Source organism: Anser cygnoides, chromosome 5, assembly GCF_040182565.1.
Source record: "Anser cygnoides isolate HZ-2024a breed goose chromosome 5, Taihu_goose_T2T_genome, whole genome shotgun sequence".
NCBI lineage: Eukaryota > Metazoa > Chordata > Aves > Anseriformes > Anatidae > Anser > Anser cygnoides.
In genome coordinates this window covers 12,623,105-12,642,885 of record NC_089877.1, presented here as the reverse complement: position 1 = coordinate 12,642,885, position 19,781 = coordinate 12,623,105, and the positions used below count along the sequence as shown (strand labels likewise).

The window sequence follows — 19,781 nt, the reverse complement described above, 5'->3', positions numbered from 1 at the left end:
CTCCATGGTTGTGGAGGAGCGTAGGGGGAGGCGGGGTTCGGAGGGGGTGATGGACGTGGGAGGCAGCCAGTGAGAAGGCAGGGAGCGGTGGGAGCGCGCTGTGATTGGTGGTGGGGAGAGTATTTAGGGCGGGGAGGGGGCTGGAGGCGTGAGGGTGAGGCTGAGCCTCGAGGCTGTGAGGTGGGTGGGAGGCCCCCTTTGGGGGGCGCCCCGTCTCCCCTCTCAGGTCTTGGGGGACAGCCTCCCTTGAAGGACTCTCACTGTCCTTCCCTTATCTCAGCCTCCCTTGGGGGCCCCCATCTCCCCTCCTGGGTCTCAGCCTCTCTGGGGAGCCTTCTCCTGTCTCAAGGAGGCAGTGTTGCTCCCCTTCATCTCCCCTCCTGTGTTTCAGGGGAGCTATGGCAGAGGCTGAGGGTCCCTGGCGGCTGCTGGAGGTGTGCGAGCAGAGGTTCACCCAGTTCCTCCACAACGCCCAGCACAAGCACCTGGCCTGGCTGCGGGAGGTGGAGGAGCAGGGCAGGAGGCTGCTGGAGAGGTAGGGGGTGGCTCTGGGATGCCTCTCGGCTCACCCGGGGTGTGGGATCACTGCGGTCAGCCTCTGTTTTCTGTGTTTGTCTCCTCAACAGCAACTTCCAGGCTGAGCCTGGGTTAATGCCCAAGAAGCCGTCACAGCGGAGACGCCCCAAGAAGCGTCAGTCCTCGTCTGTGAGAGATGAGAGTGAGCCAACCAGGAGGAGGTGAGTGAGGTGCCTTGTGCTGGTCCTGCATGGCACTGGAGGGAGAAATAAGATTTTAACTGTTCACACATACATACGTGTGAAATAGCAGCTCTTTTCTTGAGTTAGTAAACATTGAGTTGAAAAGGGTATGTTAAGACTATTCAATGTTGATTCCTGTGAAAGTTTGGAATGCAGTTGGTTATTGTCTTTCACTCTCAGTTTTTGTTGTAACTTTTTTGGTTGGAAACAAAAAAATATTTTTTGTTTTTTTTTTTAATTTTGCTTTATTTTTTTTCAGCCCACCTTTTGGCCTAATGTTGCTCCTGGTGTTTGTTCACCTGGGAATGCAGCTTGCCACCAGTAACATGCAAAAGCATCATGTCTGTTGTCACAGCTTAAGCTAACAGGCAGGAGAGGCTCAAAGGGATTAGGAATGAAGCTGAAGTGGAAGTTCCAAGCGACTCGTTTATAAATACTCATACTGGAGGTTTTGAAAACTAGCCCTAATTAGACAGAAATACTAAAACTATGAGGGGAAGTGTATGCATCCTATGACCATGAAGGTTTTCTGTGTTGTTTTTTTTACTTTCTTTTCAACAAAAGAAGGCAGGAGCAGTAGCAGTAATGTCAAGCAGCTGAACTTTCTCTTCTTTCTTCTTTCTCTCTTCTCTATCAGTCAGTAGGTTCAACAGAAAGCAAGCTAGGACTCCTTACATAGAAGATCTACTTATTTTGCGAGGGTTTATGGGGGAACTCCTCTTGCAGACAGTTGTCTGCAAACGGATGCCAACGCAGGATGGCGTTGGGCATGATGCTTAACTTCCTTGATGCTGTATCTTCATGGTAGCTGACTGCATCTGCTCTCATCTTATAGTTAGTGGTAAGGTGGTTGTGAGAATCTTCCCTTTGGAGAAGCCTTTGCTGAGATCTAAGGGGAGACAGGCTGGTAATTGCTGTAGTGTGACCCAAACCTAGGAACTGAACACACAGTAATAAACTGATTTTTACCTTATATTTTGATAACTGTGGTGGAAAAGAACACAGAAGTTGGACAGGAAGTTAGAACTGAAAGACTGTCAAATTAGAAATGGAGGATGGAGAGAAAAGCAAGAATAGTAAGGAAGCGTGGGAAGTTCGTGAGCGTGTGTGTGGTGAAGGAGGGCAGAAGAAGAAAATGCTGTGGATCTAAACAGGGAGAGCTCTGAGGACATACTGTTAGCTTTCAGGTAGCAGCTGGATGGCAGCTTGGCTACTCCCCTAAAGGAGATGAATCTTCTGTGTTTGTCTTCATTTAAACTTTCTTTTTGAGAAAGACCTGCTGATGTGACAAAAATGCTGAAAGGTTAGGTGGTCGTTTGTCAAGAGGAAGTCAGTGCTGAAGCCTAGCATGTCTGTCCTGCATGGTTGGGCCATTGGTGTTTCCCTTGCCCTGTTTTCCTCAGTATGTATTTTAAAACCCATCTCTTAGCATGTTGTTAGTTACAGATTTCCCCATTAATAGTTCTTTCAAACTTGAGCAAAAAGTCCCCCCCCTTCTTGCTAGAGGTCAGAATGAGAAGTCAAGAGAACCAACCTGGAAGGAGGGCAGAGGGTATTGACTTGATGTCTGGCAGTAAGACAAGTAGCTGCTTGCTGGTAGTCTTTCCCCAGAGGTGGTAAGCCATCATTCACTTAACTAGTTCATGCTGCAGTGGGTTTTCTTAGCTGTGTTTTTCAGCTGCTGTGCATTTCCACATGAATTCTCCTCTTGTCTCTTTGTTTCCAATCTCCACCCTTGAGCTACCTCCAGGTCACTTTGGTGACGGAGGCTTCATTTCTGTGGAGTGCTGAGGTTGTTCTTGGCTTGCTGATCAAGTGTAAGGCTCTATCGTCCTGTGTCAAGTTAGCTGATGCAGAGGAGAGGATTTCAGTGCTGAATTTCACTGGGGACCTTCCCAGTGAAGGAGTTGGTGGGGATTAGCTGAAGCAGTAGAGCTAGAGACACTCGCTGAACCTGGCATTTTTCACTTAAATAACAGCAATTCAAGGAATTTGAGAGTCCTAGCTGTACAGGTGGTACTCAATCCAGAATTCGTTCCTGTCCCTGTACTTTGCGTGAGGCGAACGGGGTGGTGTTGGCATTATTGTCCTCTGATGTCAGCTCTGGCTGGGGCTATGGGTTAGCATCTGAAAAGGGCAGCGAGCGTCCTCGTACCTCAGCTGCTCCACTTTGTGTCTGCATGATGCAGCATTTAGTTTTGAGTAAATCCAATGTGCCAGGCTGGTAGCTGCGATAGTCAGACTGAGGGTCTGTGTCCTGTCTTCCCGCCTGTGGTGCGGAGTGGCGACATTCAGAAAAGATAATCTTGAGGGCAGTGAAGAGCAATAAGGAGTAATTGCTAAATTATTCCAGCTAGATCTGCCAAAGCATGTGGTGAGAGCTTCCAGGGTTCAGCTCCTGTGTTCCGCCAGTGATAAAAGGTGGGTTGTGAGAGGGAATAGGTGGAGGGAGGCAGCCTGTAGGTATGCTTCAAAGCTCATCTGCTGCTTGTTCTGAGATCATTTGGGAATGGGAGACCTGTGTCACTTCACTGCAGGTTGTTTTTTTATCTCAGGTTGTCCAGAAGGAGAAGCAGTGTCAAACTAGCATCTTCCAAGCCGGGTTCCCAAAGATGCCACAGCAAAGAGCAGCCCCAGAACCCCAGCGGGCAGGGGGAAGAGGTCTCTGTGCCTGACCGTGCGGCGAAGCCTCAGCTCGGTGTTAAAACTGAGTTTCCAGCACTGCCTGGGAAACTGCCTGCAGAAGCACAAGGTCCTGTGGCAAAAGCAGGTTGTGATGATGGTCCTCAGGCTGAGCTGTCCCCGGAGGGAGACGGTGCTGACAGTGGTGGTGCAGCCTTTAAAACTCTCACCGGGGAGCAGGTGCCCAAGGGGGATGCAGCTACTGAACGGCACGATGCTCCTGCTGTCACTGTGATCCCCACCCCTTCCTGTCTGCTCGCCAGGGAAGAGGCCCCCCAAAGAAGATCAAGTACCCCCACAACGGAGGCTGCTAGAAAAGGAGATCCTGCCATGCTCCGAGGAGATCTGTCTCCTCAAGACCTCGAAAAGGTGCTTTTCCAGGACACCAGCAACAAAAGGACTACAACGAAATCCAAAACACGCCGTTGCTCTGGACGCCAGAGCTTTGTGGGTGGCCCCCACAAAAACCGTAGGACTTCCTTGTCAGAAAAATATTCGCTGGCCAGCAAAAGAGAGAGCATGATTCAGAAGTCCATCAGCAGGGCCATCTCAAAGAAGGCAGCAGCAGCACGAGAATCATCCTCTGCCTCCAGCAGAGTGAGCTGTAAGTTTCTTTCTGTTACCAAGCGCGTTCATTTTGCTAAATCAGCTTCCCAGCTTTGCAGTAAGCAATAAGTAGCTGCGGAGTTGCTCATCCATGTTAACTCCAGCTCTTCCTAGTCTCCTCAGCAATCGGCTTCGTGGCTTCCGTCACTTAGAGTGCAAGCTTCAGATCCTTATTGAGACTGTGTCTCAGGCTTTGCTGCATGTTTTGCCACGGCAGATGAAGGGGGTGTCTGCTGAGGCGCAGGGACTGGAGGCTGGCTTACACAGGTTGCAGATGGGTTTTAAAAAGTGGGATGGAAAATGTGGTCTGCCTGCTGCTAGCCATTTGTATGGTTTGGCTGCTCGGTGGGTTGATCAGACGAGGCTATTGCATTCCCTGGGGAGGGGCTTTAACTTGAGTATCTTCTGCCAGCCCCTCAAAAAGTCCCCAGGAACTGGGTGTCTCTGCTTCCTGAACTTTGGCTCAGGTTGGCAGAGGAACTTGAATGCTTTTTGGGTGAAGACAGCATAGATGAACAGAGAACTAAATGGCACAGTTATCCGAGGAAATGAGATCCAGAAATCCAGACTGTTCCAGGTAGCACTAAACTCCTCATGTCCCTTGTTTTTGCTGTTCCTGGGAAGGTTTTCAAATTAATGCTTTTTAAAATCATTGCTTCTGAAGTCAGATTAGCTTCTAATAAAGCACTAATGCCTTTTGGTATTTAGTTTTGTCAGCTTTGAGTCACGCCGTATCTAGGCATTTGTTAAAAACACTTTCATCCAAGAGGTGTTGGGGGGCGGGGGGAATGGAGTCGGCGAAAATTCACCAAATCTCTGCATAAAACCGCAGGGAGGCAGGAGCTGAAGTCAATTGACTGGGAAATGCTATCGCAGTGACACAGGCGTGAGCATGTTTGTGCAGCTGGAGCAGCCTGCAGCCAGGAGGATCTGCTGCTTCGGTTCTCTGCCTTCCCAGCCTACCTCAGTTTGTCAGTGACACTCGAGGGAGGTGGTGGTTCATGGTGTGGAAAGCTGAGATGAGCAATCAGCATGTTCCCTGGGAGAAGCCTGTACAGAGACCAGAGCTCTACCACGCACGCACTGCCACTGTTGAGAAGGCTCAGACTGAAATCCCCAAGCTGGTTTATGTTATGCTGGCTTCTGTTTTTCTCCTTCAGGTCAAAGCTCCTTGGAGGTTTTTGTGGAAGGAGATGTGACCAGCAACGTGAGGTGAGCATTGCACATAAAGCAGGCAGGAAGAAACCACAAAAAAGTACACAAGGAAGCTATAGGGGAAGCTATAGGGGTTGCTTCTGTATTACGGATACAGGGCTGGTTTTATAATTGACTATTTTAGGTGGTGTTGTCACTTGGGCTCTGTTGATATTCCAATGTTTGTGCTGTTCAGATGCAGCCCCTCCTTTTCAGAAGCCTCTTCAGGGTACAGTGAGGCTGGTCACTGCACGAGTGCAGGATCTGTCCCTGTGCCACAAGCCCTGAGAGCCTGCTAGCAGTTGCTCTGCCTGGTGTTGGCTGCCATCACCTGAATCATGTCCTGGATTTCTGGCTGTAACCAGCCTCTGGGTGCCTGGTGGTGCTGGAGGTTACTCAGCCTGTCGGACCTGACAGGTGAACAGGTAGTGCTTTGTCTTCAAAAGGTTCACAGCACTTCCCTTGGACCTGCCGTGTGGAAATTCTGCAGACAAAGAGGAGGGCAAAGTTCACTATTACGTTCAGCAGTGTGGTGGAACAGTCCATCAGAAGAATTTACATCTCCACCCCTGCATGGTCTGGCTCAAATAGGCTTGTGCCTCTGTCTGGATGTACTTAAATTTCCTGTACTTTCCTTGGTCCTGTAGGCTAGCTCTGTAGTTTTACTGCCTGTAACTCACGCTTCTGAATGCTGTCCTGGTAGAGGTGCACCAAGAACAAAGTAGTGTTTGTTTTATTTTGCAGGGAACTGACAAAATTAAAATAGACTTTCTTTTTACAGATCTGGACCAGAACTGAACTCCCAAAGTGAAAAGGTGAGTTCTAAGGAACAACCTATCTTACAACTGCTCAACAAAAGAAGCATTAGCACTGGAAGCAGGGAACGTGGCCCAGGGATTATTCGCACATCACTTCAAGCTCAGCAAAGGAGCCGCTGAGGTGGACGCCATGGCCATTCAAATACCTAGGCAGCTGGTTACTCCTGTTGGCTCACTGGCTCCTGGGAGATGGAGACCTTTTGTGCCTTGATAAGGCCTCTAGGATGGAGTTTTCAGAGGTGTTTGGACAGGCTCCTAAAAGTCATCAAGCTTTTGCCTGTCATCTGGGCGTGGTAATTGTGTGTATTCTTAGCTTGTCTCTATTGCCTGGCTGGCATGAGCTACAGAAGTCGGAAGGGCAGTTCAACTTACTGTGCTTTACCAGTAAAGTTACGTGTGCTGCAAGCTTGTGTAAGTCTGCAACGCTAGCAAGACAAAGAAACCCATCCCACCCTTTGAGCTGGCAGAAACATCTTGCATGATCGTGCTGTGAACCAGCTTGTGTGAAAACTGGCCCAGCAGAGAGGGGCTGGCTGCCTCGGAGCAGTTCGTGGGGGCACTGGGAAGCGGCAGCGGTGGAAATGCTGCTGTGGGTGGTGGTGGTGGCTGGTAGCAGCTTAACAGGTAGGGGAAAGCATGTCCTGGGTGTGTGTGCGGGCAGCCTGGGTGCTGTGCTTCAGTGACTCTTGTTGTCTATCCTCTTGTGAATGTACCATAATGGCATTTGAAGTGCACAGTGATACCGTAACCTGAGATGCTTTAAAGGGATTTATCTTTCTAGAATATCTAGAATTTGAAAGACTACGATATCAGTACAGACTAGATATCTGCAGTTTGAAATTTGTCTCTCGATAATGTATAGAAGCTGCCTGTCCCTCCTGAGGCACTTCGATTAGACTTCATCATCCAGGTTCACTAAAGCGTCCTGCTCTGGATGAGAAATACTGGGTAACTATTGTTTTTCCTGTAGAGGCTAGTGTTCCTCGAGCAGACCCCCTGTTGCTGCAGTGAGTCAGTTGGTGTACAAGCAGCACAGCTCCAGCTGAGAGGAAGAGTCCCTGGGCTAGCAGTAGGGTTGTATCTGGGAGTGACTGGCTTTTTTAGGGCAGCGGGTGCATGACAGCCTTGCTCCTTTGGAGGAACTGTGCTGAGATAATGTTTGTTTCCTTTTCCTGTAGGTTCCCGAAAACTTCCTCACTTCAAGCAAAGATGGAAAAGCTGCCAGCCCTCCTGCACAGCACTCATCTCCTCCTGAACAGCAGGCAGGGAATAATGAAGGTAATGTTGAGTTGTTCTTGAAAGAACACTCACAGGCTTGGGGTCTCCCATGTGTTAAAGGGCCTTGACATCCCTTTCCTCTTTGAGTTTACATGACGTGAGGGTATGTGTCACGCTTATTTACTGTGCCTCGAAGCAAGGGGGCATTTGGGCTTTTTGTTTGTCCCCTGTGACAGCTGTAGGATCCCATAAGCAGCTCTAGCTGGAGTGGAAGTAAGAGGACCTGGAGTCCTTTTGGTGGGGAGGTTGTGCCTGTGCAGAAGCCTCTGTACAAGAGGCACACTTCACAATGTACATGTACAACACTGATATTTGAGGTAGAAACCCAGGCTTCTGCTTCTGTGGGCTGGTTACATGCTCTGAGCACATGAGCTGCAGACAGGTAAGCCCTGCGGGATGCCTTGCACGTGGTGCTGACTACAGATTTCTTCACAGGCAGCAGTGTAAATCCAAACAGTAAACCCCAGAACACGAACCAGGAACAAGCCCACGGTGCCAAGTCCCAGGAGAGTCCTTCATGCATCTGGTATGAGACACTTGCAGGGGAACAGGGGAATGAATGAGTGGCATGGCTTGGCATTTTAAGTAGCTTGTTTAAAGCTTTTGGGTGTTTGTTTCCTTCGCTGCCCTGCAGTGAAGTCTTGAAATCTACTTTGACCATTTAGCTGTGGAAGTTCCTTGTGACTTTTTTGCTTCCCAGGCCAGACCTGGGTCCCAGACACATTAGTTCATGCACAGACCAGCAAAGATGACTCAGATAGCGCTTATCTCGCAGCTTAGCTGTGACTCTGAGTGGTTCATAAAGGGGTGGTCTGGGAGTAGTTTCAGAAGGCAGCATGAGCAGGTGACCGACCTATTTATTTTTATCTTGTGCAAGTGTCTGGAATGTCTGACTTGTTTCCTCACTGATTATATTATTGGTGTTTCTTGTGAGATTTCAGCTGCTTTTAGCTTTGTCCTCAGCCTGTCTCCTGTCCCTGTTTTGCTGGGGTGAATTTGCTGCAGGTGGTGGGAAGGGGGAGTAGCAATAACCTCAGTTCTCATGTGGTTAATTAGCGATGTGTCAGGAGCTGCAGCCTTCCTTGGAACTGCTGCTGGGCTGGGCCACAGTTGTGCAGTGAGGTAGTCCCCTTGTTTCCCCGGGCATTAGGGGGTGCACATGAAGGCATTTGTGACATGGGTAAATCTGTGAGCATCCAAGGTATTTATGAAGTGAATAAAGCTCTGCCAGTGAGGTGGACTGGACTGGCTATTTGGAAACATGGATTACATCCATCTTGTGTGGTTAATACCAGCTGTGACAGATACTTTGCTTGCTGGGAATCAGAGTATTGAATAAGAGTGGGAGTGATGTGTATTTATTGTTTGGAACTTGGATATTCCCCTTCCAAGTTGCCCTGTGTCCACTGTCCTCATTTATGGCCGGATGGGGCTCCTCCTGCTCCAGAGCTGGCTGGCTTCCTAGGAGGCCCAGTTCCTCTGGTAGCAGCGAGCAGGCAGAGGGAGCTGTGTAACAGCAAGTCAATTCTGACAAGACTTGGGGAGCGTGATGGTCAGCTAATGCTCTTCCTGATGCCAACAGGACAAGGAGCTGTAAACAAAGAATGAGCATTGTACGGAATGGGCAGCAGCCAGGAGGTCGTGTCCCTTTGGAAGACAAGCACGTCAATTCTACCAACCAGGCTCCACATTCTGCCTCTCCTGCTAGTAAGGTCAGTGGGTCCCACTGTCGTCTCTGCCTCCCTTTCCCTGGCAAGTACTTACTTCCCTCCGTTTTTTCCTCTTAGGTTGTCAGACCCCTGAAAAACTTCCTGCAGGCAGTGCAGAGAAGCCAGCTACTCGCAAGCCCTGGGCCTACAGGACATGGGAGTGTGATAAAGAACTTGATCAAACACAACACTCCCAGCCGACCTGACCCTAAGGTGTGTCAGAGTCCCACCTCCCCTCACAGAGGTGAAAGAGAGGATCACGTATGGGGGAGTGGCAGGACAACTGCTTGCTTAGAAAAGCATGGATGTATTCCTCGTTCCGTTGGCTCCCATGGGTCAGTGTAGGTCCTAACAAAGAGGTCGTCCTCGTGATTCTACCACTTCCCCAGGGGAGGGCAAATGGTCTGGCCTAGCTAGCATCACCTGTCCACAAACACTGTTATTGGCCTGGGGTTTTTAGCACCATCCCTCAAACTGTCCTCAAATGCAGAGAATTTTCAGGTGCTCTGTCTATGGTCAGCAGAAACGCTTTATATTCTAGGATGGTGGGGAAAGTGGGAAGCTTTTCTCTTTGCAATGGGGCTCTGCCCTCGTGTGTTGCACAGTTGGCTGCTGCAGGGCTGAGAGATGAGCAGTGTGGGGTCAGGCAGTGGGTTCCCTACCACGTTACTGACAAGGAACTGCAGCTGAGAATAGGGTTAGTGTGCAGTGGGGTTCTAGTGCTTCATCCAAATGATGAATAATTTTTCTCTTCCCTACAGGGAGACTTTGTTGTAAGTAATGACACCTTTAACTGTGGGGCTGGAAGACTGTAAGGGCTGTGCTTCTTGCCTCACAAGCACTGACAGCTCTTTCCTCTCACACTGGCATCCACGCAGCTCTCCTGTTGTCTGTCCAAAACTGTAAACTGGCCGTGCCAGGATCTCTCTGTAGGTGTGCTCTGCTGGGGTAGGGAACTACTAAGAAACCTTTTTGGCCTCTAAGCATGACTACTTGCATTCTGCATCTTCTCCCTGATTCTCCCAGCTGCTGGTGTAGGTAGCCGTGTTCCAGGCCAGTAGTTTTCTACAGGTGGCCACCCACATGCTGGGTAACTTTCTTGACTGAACACATTCTGTACAGATGAAGGACTGAAGTGTTTCTATCCCATCCCAATGACTCTTCTGCTCTAGGAAGATGCTGCACATGAATAAGTGCTGCATTGTTTCTTCCCTACTACTCACTTCCCATCCCTGTGTGTGGGTGAATATGACTCTGACAGTGACTTCTTTGTTTAGCAGGCTGCTTAGCCTCTAGCTGCCTGTGCACAAGCAGCCTGAGGGCAGAAACAGGTCCCAGCAATTATTATAGTCTGAAATCATCTCCTTTCAGAAGAAGGAGCGACAGAGACTGGAAAGCCTGAAGAAGAAGCAGGAGGCTGAGGAACAAAGGAGAAAGAAAGTGGAGGAGGAAAAGAGACGGCGGCAGGCAGAAATGAAGCAGTGAGTTGGATCCCTTACCTCCTGCTTCTTCCCAGGCTCAGCACAGAATCGCCTTGAAGGCTTTTCCTGTGAGGCAGGCAGCACTGCTGTACTGTGCTTTGCCTCCCCCACTTGGAAGGGACCTTTAGCATGTGATGATCCCTGTGCACCCTGAGCAGTGCTGCTCATGGCTCGCTGCAGTAAGAACTGCATCAGTGCAAAGCACCTGCTGATTTCCAGTGGACCTAATGCAGATACAAGTTGAGGTTAAACTAAGCCAAAGCAAAATAACTGTTTTTGCATGATCTGTGGCAGGCTGCTGTGCTAAAAAAAATGAGCCACAAGGCCCTGGTACCAAGGCAAGTCCTTGTCCCCCTGTTGTCCTCTGTGTTAGAGGATAAAACAAAGCTAACAGGCCCTTCTTGCACACGCACTGCCCAGAAAGAGGGAAGAGCGTCTGAGGAAGGCGCTTCAGGCTCGAGAGCGGGTGGAACAACTGGAAGAAGAGAGGAAGAAGCGAATGCAACAGAAGACTTTACAGAATGATGAGAAGGTAAGAAGCCTGGCCAAGCTTTGGGCCACTCGGGACAATGGTGTTATGTCAGGGAGTTGTGAGACTGAGCGGGTGCAGACAGGCCACTGGCACGATGTGTGCAAGCACTGGGTTGCTGCTGATGGTGACTAATCAGGTGGTGGGTAAGTCTGCATCTAAAATAGACTTTGAAATTCTCTGCCTAACAAGGGGAGGGCTTTGTTCTCCATACCTCTGTAGTGATTCTAACTGTTCCTGTTCTGACATGCAGCATTTACGGTGCTGTGCATTCAAGGAATGTGGTAGCATCCCTTGACTGTCTTGTGAAAAGGCCCCGCAGGTGAGACAGCGTTACTGGGCTTACAGTACACTCAGTTGTTTGCACAGTGTTGCAGACAGCAAAGCCATGGTGGCTACAGGGGGCTGCAGAAGCATGGCAGGAAAAAGAATAGCTACCAAGTGAGCAAGGAATGCTCATGACTAGTAGATGTGGTGGCGGCTGTGTTTGTATGGTCTGTTTTTAAAGCTTTGCCCTTACCCTTTTTTGAGGACCTATAGAGGTTGTGTGCCAGGATCAGCCATTGATAGCTGTGTGCAGGTGGTGGTGCAGCTTCTGTACAGCAGTGCAGGTTCTGCAGGGCTGAGGGACGCTGTGCCTGGCTGACCTGGGTAGAGCTCCAGGGAAATGGATGGTTGAGTGGACCAGCCTTTTGGGGAGTGGACTAAACTGAGCTTTGGAAGAGTCAGCCCTGGAAGAAGAGGAATTGTGCTCCTTTAAGCCTTTCCCAAAACCTGAGCAGCCAAAAGTACTTGTAGCCCTGGCTAGTCTCCTGCTGTGCACATGCCAGTGCTTTTATTGGGATAGACAGCTCAGGTAAGGAACAGTGTCTGGGGCTCAGTCAGCTTTCAGATCCCCAATTTGTACTGCAGTTCAGTTGACAGCAGTGCTGCAGGCAAAACATAAACTAGAACCTTGTTCTGCAGAGAATCACACACAGGATGAAAGCATGTATTTTGGAGTTGGGTAACGGTCTCTGTTCTTTTTTCCAGACTCTCCCTCTCCAGGTGGTGGGTCTCTCTTCACATGACCTGTAGTGTCAGACTTGGTGCACAAGGTTGGTGCTAAACCCAGTGCACGTTAGCCTCTTGTTGGATGCTGGGTTCTCAGTCTTGAAGTCTCAGACCTGAAGTATCAGACTGGAGAGGCTCTCCCTGTCCTCCATTTGGAAAAGGCTGTGTTGTGCATCCTCGGGCACTGGAGCAGACAAATGTCTTTCTCAGGTGCGCGTCTCACAAGTGCGGGAAGAGAGAGTGTCAGAGGAATGGAGCAAGAAAAAACTGTCAAAGAAACCTGGAGAAACTGATGCGCGGAAACAGAAAACCCTGAAGGTGGTAAGAGCAACTTTAGGTTCCTTCTGCGTGTAGAAAAGGAAAGGAATAGCAGGGAACCTGTGTACTGGCCTGCCTGGTGGAACAGGGAGAAGTTACTGCCAGGATCTGCAGAGATTTGGGGAAACAGAAGCATCTGTGCTGCAAGACTTCTGTCTAGACAGTTGATGTTGGGTTTGAGCACGAGGGAACTTGTGGAGACAGAAGGGAAATACTGTTCAACAGGTGGGCAGGCTGTAGAAGATAAGAATGGCATATAACAAGCATGGGTTTTCTCAAAGCAGTCATTTCATATCCTACAATCTTTCCCTGTGTGAGTTGGAGAGTTACAAGGGTTCTTCTTCAGGAGGAAGATGAATTTGAGCAGCATGAACTACTGCAGAAAAGGAGAGAAGATAAAGTGAAAGAAAAAGGAAAGAAAGCTTTGGAACTGAAACATCTTGTAGAGCAGCGACAGGTGGAGCAAGTAAAGGAGAGGTATTATCCTGTTTCTATTCTGGAGAAGGGGACTTAGCAACAGGCATGGTGAAGCAGTAAATATAAACAGTATTGCTGGAACTGGGAGGCTGATGTGAGTCAGCCATGTGATGTGATGTCCCAAAGGTTTGGGGTGCTAAAGCAAGAGGCTATAAGAACACTAGCAGGGTCGGGTGGAACATGCTTTCCTGTGTAACTAAACTGTGGCTTTGTTCCCCAGGGATCTCAAACAGCAGGGGGGAGAGAAGTCCCCACAACCTCAGCTGGAGCCAGTGGTGTTTACTGAAAAATACATAAAGGTGGGGAGTTAGAGGTCTTGTGACAAATTCTGTTCTAAAGCAATAAGGCCTGGAATAAGCAGACTTACTTTTTAAGATTGGATTTGCTTTCCAAGTCCTGTTACCATTTGAAGTTTTTTAACTTGTTATTACCTTATTTAGAGGAAACAGATAAAATAAAACTGAGTCAAACATGATGTCCTTCTAAGGACTTGGGGTTTGTACAAGAATAAGTTAGTTCTGCTACAGAGTCATTTTTCTGGTCAACAGGTGAGCATTCTCAGCCTCCTAACACTAGTATCACAGTTCTGAGGAACATCTCCAAATTATGCTCACCGATGTTTAAATGAGCATGGGAATTAGTAAGATGCTTTAAAATATGTATATATATTCCTTTCCTGTATTTGGAGAGGGATCTCCATAACAAGGTTCAGGTATCATATAACTTCATGTAACTTCATTTGCTATTGCACAAAGTCATGGCTTAGTCTGCTTGTCTCAAAATATCACAGTAACATTTTCTTTCCACTCTTAAGTTAATGTCACTATTTCTTCTGCCTTCTTCATTGGTTTAAAAAAAGTCCCAAATGCTGCTACTCTTAAGGATAAATTCTTCCTTTCCTTTTTGCTCTTGCTGCTCTTATTCACTAGGCTAATGACTTCCAAACTTGTATTTTTTCCTATATAATTTTAATGAAGGTCTGAATTATTTATGTATAACCAGCAACTGGGCTGGAGTGAGACACAGCAAAAACTCCTCCAGAAAGGGAGAAGCTGAATCTAATTCCAAGTGGTTACAGTCCCTGCCTTTGTTAGCTATGTGTTCTTCCCTGCTAAGGATAGTGGCAGGAGAAACTTCTGGATAAAGCGCTTTGGGTTGAAAAGGAGCTTTAGCAGTGAAAAGCTTTCCTCTTTATTAGGCCAGAGAGAGCCCAAAAGAGCTGTACCAGCTGCTTGGGCAGGAGGAGAGAGTCAGGCAACCAGAATCCATTGCAATGACTTCTGATACCTGGGTGAGCACGGTGAAGGTGATAAAGGTGAGTGTGGGCTCTAGAGACCTCGCTGATCTGAGCAAAAGATTTTCTGATCTCTCTGAGCAAAGTCAGCTCTCAGTTCATCTGCATGATTTCTGATTTTTCTTCTTTTGCCATGCAGAAGAAGACAGGGACAGAGGATTTTATCAAGGGCCCCCCGAAAATATGGCTAAATTCCAGAGATAGTCTGGTTGTTTTGTTTCAGTGAATGTGAATGAAGAATGACTGAATTCTTACGTCTTGACAGGAAGAAGATGATCTGGAGGAGCCCTGGCAGCAGCTGGCAGAGGAGAAAAAAATCAAGCAACCAGAATCATCCTCTGCTGCATCCAACACATGTCTGAGCAAAACCGTAAAGGTGAGCTTAGGTTATAGTGGAGCCCTTGAAATAGGGTCTGTGTCTAATTGACTCCAGTGGTTTGGAATCAGTCTGCAAATTTATTATTCAGCAGTGGTGAAGCAGTGAGGTGAAGGGAGATGAGCAGGAGGTGAAATCATTTAATGTAGGCTGTAGGGGGTTAACTGGAGTTTGTGCAGAGTAAGGACCGGGAAGACTGTCTTCTCTGGTGCTTGGCCGAGAGCTCAGCACAGGAGAACCTGAAGGAAAAACAAATCTTGTATCTTTGAACAGCTGTTGGGAATGACCACATGATGGCAGCACACCATGAGGTGTCAGTTTAGTCTGCAGAGCCTTTAGCTGCACTGTAGCAAAACTCATTCAGACCTGCCTGTAAAGTCTTGCTATTCAGCTGCTTGAATGTCCAGGAGTTTGAACTGGAGCTGTTTATTCCTAAAATCTGGAAGGGTGCAGAAAACACGGCTCAAAGAGCCAAACAGCCCTGAGTACATCCTATCCCAGTAAGCTCCCCTTCCTAGGCTCTCTTGTCCTGTGTCTGACTGGCACCTCTTCATCTTGCTGGACTTCTTTCTTCTGTCTCTAATTTGAGAGCTTTAAAGAATAGAAACTTAGACCTACTGTGAAACATGTGAATGGGTTTGATTGAGAGTAGGGTAGAGCCATGCGTACAAAAGCCAAGTACTTGAAGGTATGTAGTATGTTCTCCTGGGGCTTTTCTACAAAACCAGGAGAAGATCACTCTTTTTTGAAATTTTCAAGTCACAGGGTACAGTGATGCTTCTTGTATTTCTACAGATATATGTATACTTCCTCTACATTCTCTTATTCTTGTGTTTGTATTCAGTCCAAGTACCCTGCAGATACAGGGCTCATAGAATCCCAGAGTGGTGAAGATAGGAAGGGATGTCTGGAGGTTTTCTGGTCCAACTCCCCTGCTCAGGCAGGGCCACCTAGAGCAGCTAGCCTGTGACTGTTTTCAGACAGCTTTTGAATCCCTCCAAAGAGAGAGACTGCCACCTCTCTGGACAGCCTGTTCAATACCATCATAGCAAAGAAGTGCTTCCTGATGTCTAGATGGAACCTCCTGGATTTTGTGCCCACTCAGCACCATGAGAGAGCCTGTTTCCATCTTCCTTGCATCCTCCCTTCAGGTATTTATATATGTGGATAAGATTCCCACCTTGAGCTTTCAAACACTCTTGGCTTGAAGAGTCCTGGCTTTTCTGGCCATTATTCATGGGAGAGAGGTTCCAGTCCCTTCATCTCTGTGGCCCTTCTCTCCAGCCTGTCCAGGTCCCTCTGGATGGCAGCACGACCTGCTGGCCCATCAGCCATTCCTGCTTTGGTGTCATCTGCAAACTTGCTGAGGGTGAGCTCTGACATCTACACCATTAATGAAGATCTTGAACAGGATTGGGCCCAGTATTGACCCCTGGGGCACACCACAGGTTACTGGCCTCCAGCTAGACTTTGCACCACTGATCTCTACCCCCTGGGCTTGGCTCTTCAGCCAGTTTTCAGTCCACCTCACTGTCTATGCATCCAGACCATGCTCTAATGGCTTATCTGTGAGGATCTTATCAGAGGCAGTGCCAAAGGCCTTCCTGAAGTCCAGGTAAACATCTGCTGCTCTCCCCTCATCTACCAGGCTGGTTATTTCATTAAAAGCTAATCAAGTTCATGAATTTGGACTTGCCCTGGGTGAATCCGTGCTGACTACTCCTGTTGTTTGTGGGTTGTTTTTTTTGGTGGCAGGGGGTAATTTCTTTTGTCCTTGGAAATAGGTTCCAGGATGAGCTACTCAGTCACCTTCCCAGGGGCCAAAGTGATCCTGACTGCCCTGTAGTTCCCCCGGTCCTCCTGCTTGCACTGATGCCTGCCAGCCCACTCAGCATCTGTGGCTGCTTCCCCTCACATCTGCCTTGTTCTAGCCTTTCCCCTTGGCCTCTGGGACCTGGGCTGTCTGGAGGCGAAGCTTGCTGGTGAAAACAGGCCAGGAAGGCAGTCAGGACCTCAGCCTTTCCTTGTCCTCTGTAACTAGGTACCCCATCCTGCTCAGCAATGGGCCCACGTTTTCCACAGTCGTCTCTTCATTCTTTTCATCACTGATGTATTTAGAGGTGCCCTTCTTGTCCTGTACATCCTTGGCCAGATCCAATTTCACTTGGGTTTCAGTTTCTTGGATGCTCGGACAGTCTCTGCATTCCTCTCAGGTTACCTGTCCTTGCTTCTGCCCTCTGTACGCTTCCATCCTGCGTTTGTTTGGCCAGGAGTGCCTTGTTCAACCCTGCAGGCCTCCTGGCACCATTGCTTGATTTGTTAGGATGCACCAATCCTGAGCTTGGAGGAGATGATCCTTGAATATTAACCAGCTTTATTGGGCTATTCTTCCCTCCAGGGCCTTGTGCTGTGGGACTCTTCCAAGCAGATCCTTGGAGAGGCTGAAGCCTGCTCTCCTGAAGTGTGGGGCTGTCAGTTTACTATGTGCCCACCTCACTGCCATCAGGAACCTGAATGTCACCATCTCATGGGCACTGCCCCCGAGGCTGTGACCTTCCCATTCCCAACAAGCCACTACTTGGTGGTGAGTGTGAGGTCCAGGAGAGTACCTCTCCTTGTTGGTTCCTCTATCTCTTGGAAGCTGCCGTCGCTGCTGCACTCCAGTAACCTCCTGGATTGCTTATATCCTGCTGTGTTGCCCCTCCAGTAGGTATTGAGGGTCTTAAGCCCCCCCCATCTCTTTGTCAGAAGGCATCAGTTTGTTCTTCCTGGTCAGGCAGGCTGTAGCAGACCCCCACCAGAAGCTATATCCCTGCCCTCTTTAATTCTGACCCAAAAGCTCTCAGTTAGCTCCTTGTCTACCCATCCCAGGCAGAGCTCTCTGCACTCTTTAGCCTCTCCTTCATATAAAGGGCAAGTCCTTTTCCACCTCTTCACAGCCTGTCCTTCCCAAGGAGCCTGTAGCCTTCCACTGCAGCTCTCCAGTCATGGGAGCCATCCCACCACATCTCCATGATCCCAACAAGGCTGTAGTCCTGTAGCTGTACGCACCTCTCTATTTCATCAGGCATATGTCCTGTACTGCATGCATTAGCATGCAGGCACTTCAGAGAGGTCCCCCAGCATGTTGAGCTCTTAAGGTTTTGGGAGGATTTCTCCATAATGATGCTGCCTTGGTTCTCTGTCAGTTCCGTGCTACATACAACTGTCAGGTCTTGTGGTCATCAGCACAAAGCCAGGGGGTCCCTCCAAGGGTCCCTCCGAGCTTTGACTGGTGCTGTTCTGGCCTGCGGCTTCAAAGTGAAATGGAGCCTTAGCTTTTTTCCTGGCCAGGTACTGGGAGGCCCTTCATCACAGCTTGGGAGCTGCAGGTTGAGCAAACAGTTTGCATTCCCTGCTGCGGTACACAGTCCTGGGCTGTAGCTTGGCTTTCAGCAAGATAAGGTTTCAAAACAGAGATCAGACCCCAGGGAAAAAGGAGGGATGTGAGTACTTTTGGATGTTACAGGAAATCTCAACCCAAGTTACCTGTAAGTAAAGAATATTACAGATAATGTGTAGGTCAAAGGCTTCCCATACACAGTTGAGTAACCTTTTCAGTCTCCTGTTTTTTGAACTAAGGATGAAAATGAATGTGAAATCTGCTTTGAAAGTCTGTCTGTTTCTGGCTACCTTCCCTTTACTGTAAAATTCCTTGCCCAACATAGGGCATTGCCAACTTACCTTTTAACTTTTGGCTTATGGTCAGTGTGAGGATACTACCTAGATATCTTAGTGCTATATTGCTGTGGGATCTCATCCAGGATCTTTGTGCAGCCTGTTGGTCTCATTAGTGCCAGAGCTTTGAGGTGCCTGCAGGGGGTCAGACTGCATGGGTCTGGTTAGCCCGCCCTAGCAAAGCAACCTCTTCTGTCAGGCTGCAAGGTTTGCTTCCTGCCCTAATAAGTGCCTTCTCTGTGCTTTCAGAAATCTATTTCCACATCCTGTTTAAAGCCCCCAAAGAGCACGAAGATTTTCAGGTCCCCCAAGGTAAATGAAAATAACTATGGGATGGATCTGAACAGTGATGATTCCACAGATGATGAGAGTGCACCTCGGAAGCCTGTCCCTGCCTGGGCTGATGGTAGGTGCCAAGTTTCTTTGGGCTCTAGTTCTTTCCTTGGGAAGCTGGAGCTTTCTGGACTTGCTCAGTGTCATCTCAACTTCCCTAAAGTGCAGTTCAGGAGTGTGTGAGACTGCAGTGCTGGCAGCTGCTGGCTGCGAGGGGGACCGGATCTGTTTTCTTGCAAGTGCTGTTGTGTTGGAGTTAAACCAGAGTCCTGTATGTATGTTTGGATTTGGGGGGTGAAAGAACGGTGGGGGCTCACTACTGATGAAGCAGCCCATCCTCCTGAGGGGAAACCAAGATGTGGTAGGTTTGGGGTATCTTTAATGCGGTGATGAGTGACTTCAGGTTGCCAACAGTGCTTGTCTTAAGATGGGTTTGGAGTTCAGAGCTCTGCAATGAACAGGAAAATTGTTAATTGTACTCACTGTACGGGTTGCAACAGTTTTTTTCAGGCATGGATGTAAAGGAGTAACTATCTTGTTGGTCCTGAGGGAAGGGATACCTACCATAAGCAGAGGACTGAGAACCCATTGATAAGTCTGCTTCTCTAATATTTTTTTTAGGGTCTCAGCTTAATCAAGCCATTGTCCACCAATACTATCACCCAGTGGATGTTAACGAGCTCTTTGGGTTAATTGCAAGCCCTAAGCTGGAGGATATTTTTGGCAAGAGCAAGCCTCGATACTTCAAACGCACAAGCTCAGCAGTTTGGCATTCCCCGCCTGGGACCAAATCTGCGTGTGGCCCCACCTGCAACTTCAAGAACTGAGAAAATGCGAAGAAATGTGTTTTCTTGACAGTGTGACGTATCAGGTTGTGTGTTTTTAGCATACATAATATTTACAATTTTAAGCCTTTTTTGTATAAAAATATTAAAGTTCTGTTGCATTAAACATTCCATCAGTACTTGTCTCTCTTTTTTCCCTTGCTATGGGGGGATGGTGCTGGCTGTAGCTGGTGACTGTAGCCAGGGTGCTTTGAGGTCTTTGAGGTTGATGGCTGTGGTTTGTGCACGTATTTGGAGACATCCTGCTCTCTTACACGTTTCCTCAGCTTACTTGCAGAATCTTTCACAAGAAAGCTATGAAATTGCTGTAGGG

At 48.4% G+C, this 19,781-nt stretch overlaps 1 protein-coding gene across 6 annotated transcripts; it reads left to right on the top strand.

Moving 5' to 3' along the window:
- The first annotated feature begins 108 nt into the window (after window positions 1–108).
- On the top strand, window positions 109–19,579 carry LOC106049889 (inner centromere protein-like). Of its 6 annotated transcripts, none has more exons than XM_066998049.1 (20): window positions 109–180; window positions 392–535; window positions 627–737; window positions 3,296–4,044; window positions 5,207–5,258; window positions 6,022–6,055; window positions 7,237–7,336; window positions 7,772–7,862; window positions 8,919–9,048; window positions 9,124–9,258; window positions 9,807–9,818; window positions 10,417–10,526; window positions 10,947–11,058; window positions 12,319–12,426; window positions 12,773–12,903; window positions 13,124–13,202; window positions 14,102–14,218; window positions 14,463–14,573; window positions 18,540–18,696; window positions 19,245–19,579. In XM_066998049.1, exons 2-20 carry the CDS (start codon window positions 399–401, stop codon window positions 19,448–19,450), a joined length of 2,682 nt encoding a protein of 893 aa, XP_066854150.1. In that variant the 5' UTR covers window positions 109–180; window positions 392–398; the 3' UTR covers window positions 19,451–19,579. The 6 variants fall into 6 exon arrangements, with proteins under 6 accessions (XP_066854150.1, XP_066854149.1, XP_066854151.1 ...); XM_066998048.1 differs by having other exon boundaries at window positions 12,319–12,429; XM_066998051.1 differs by having other exon boundaries at window positions 110–180; window positions 3,314–4,044; window positions 12,319–12,429.
- Window positions 19,580–19,781: the final 202 nt, after the last annotated feature.

Coding starts and splice junctions, on each gene's coding strand:
- LOC106049889 (XM_066998048.1), top strand. CDS start 399: ATGGCAGAGGCTGAGGGTCCCTGGCGGCTGCTGGAGGTGTGCGAGCAG. Junction 536..626: donor GGCAGGAGGCTGCTGGAGAG/GTAGGGGGTGGC, acceptor TCTCCTCAACAG/CAACTTCCAGGCTGAGCCTG. Junction 14,219..14,462: donor GCACGGTGAAGGTGATAAAG/GTGAGTGTGGGC, acceptor ACGTCTTGACAG/GAAGAAGATGATCTGGAGGA.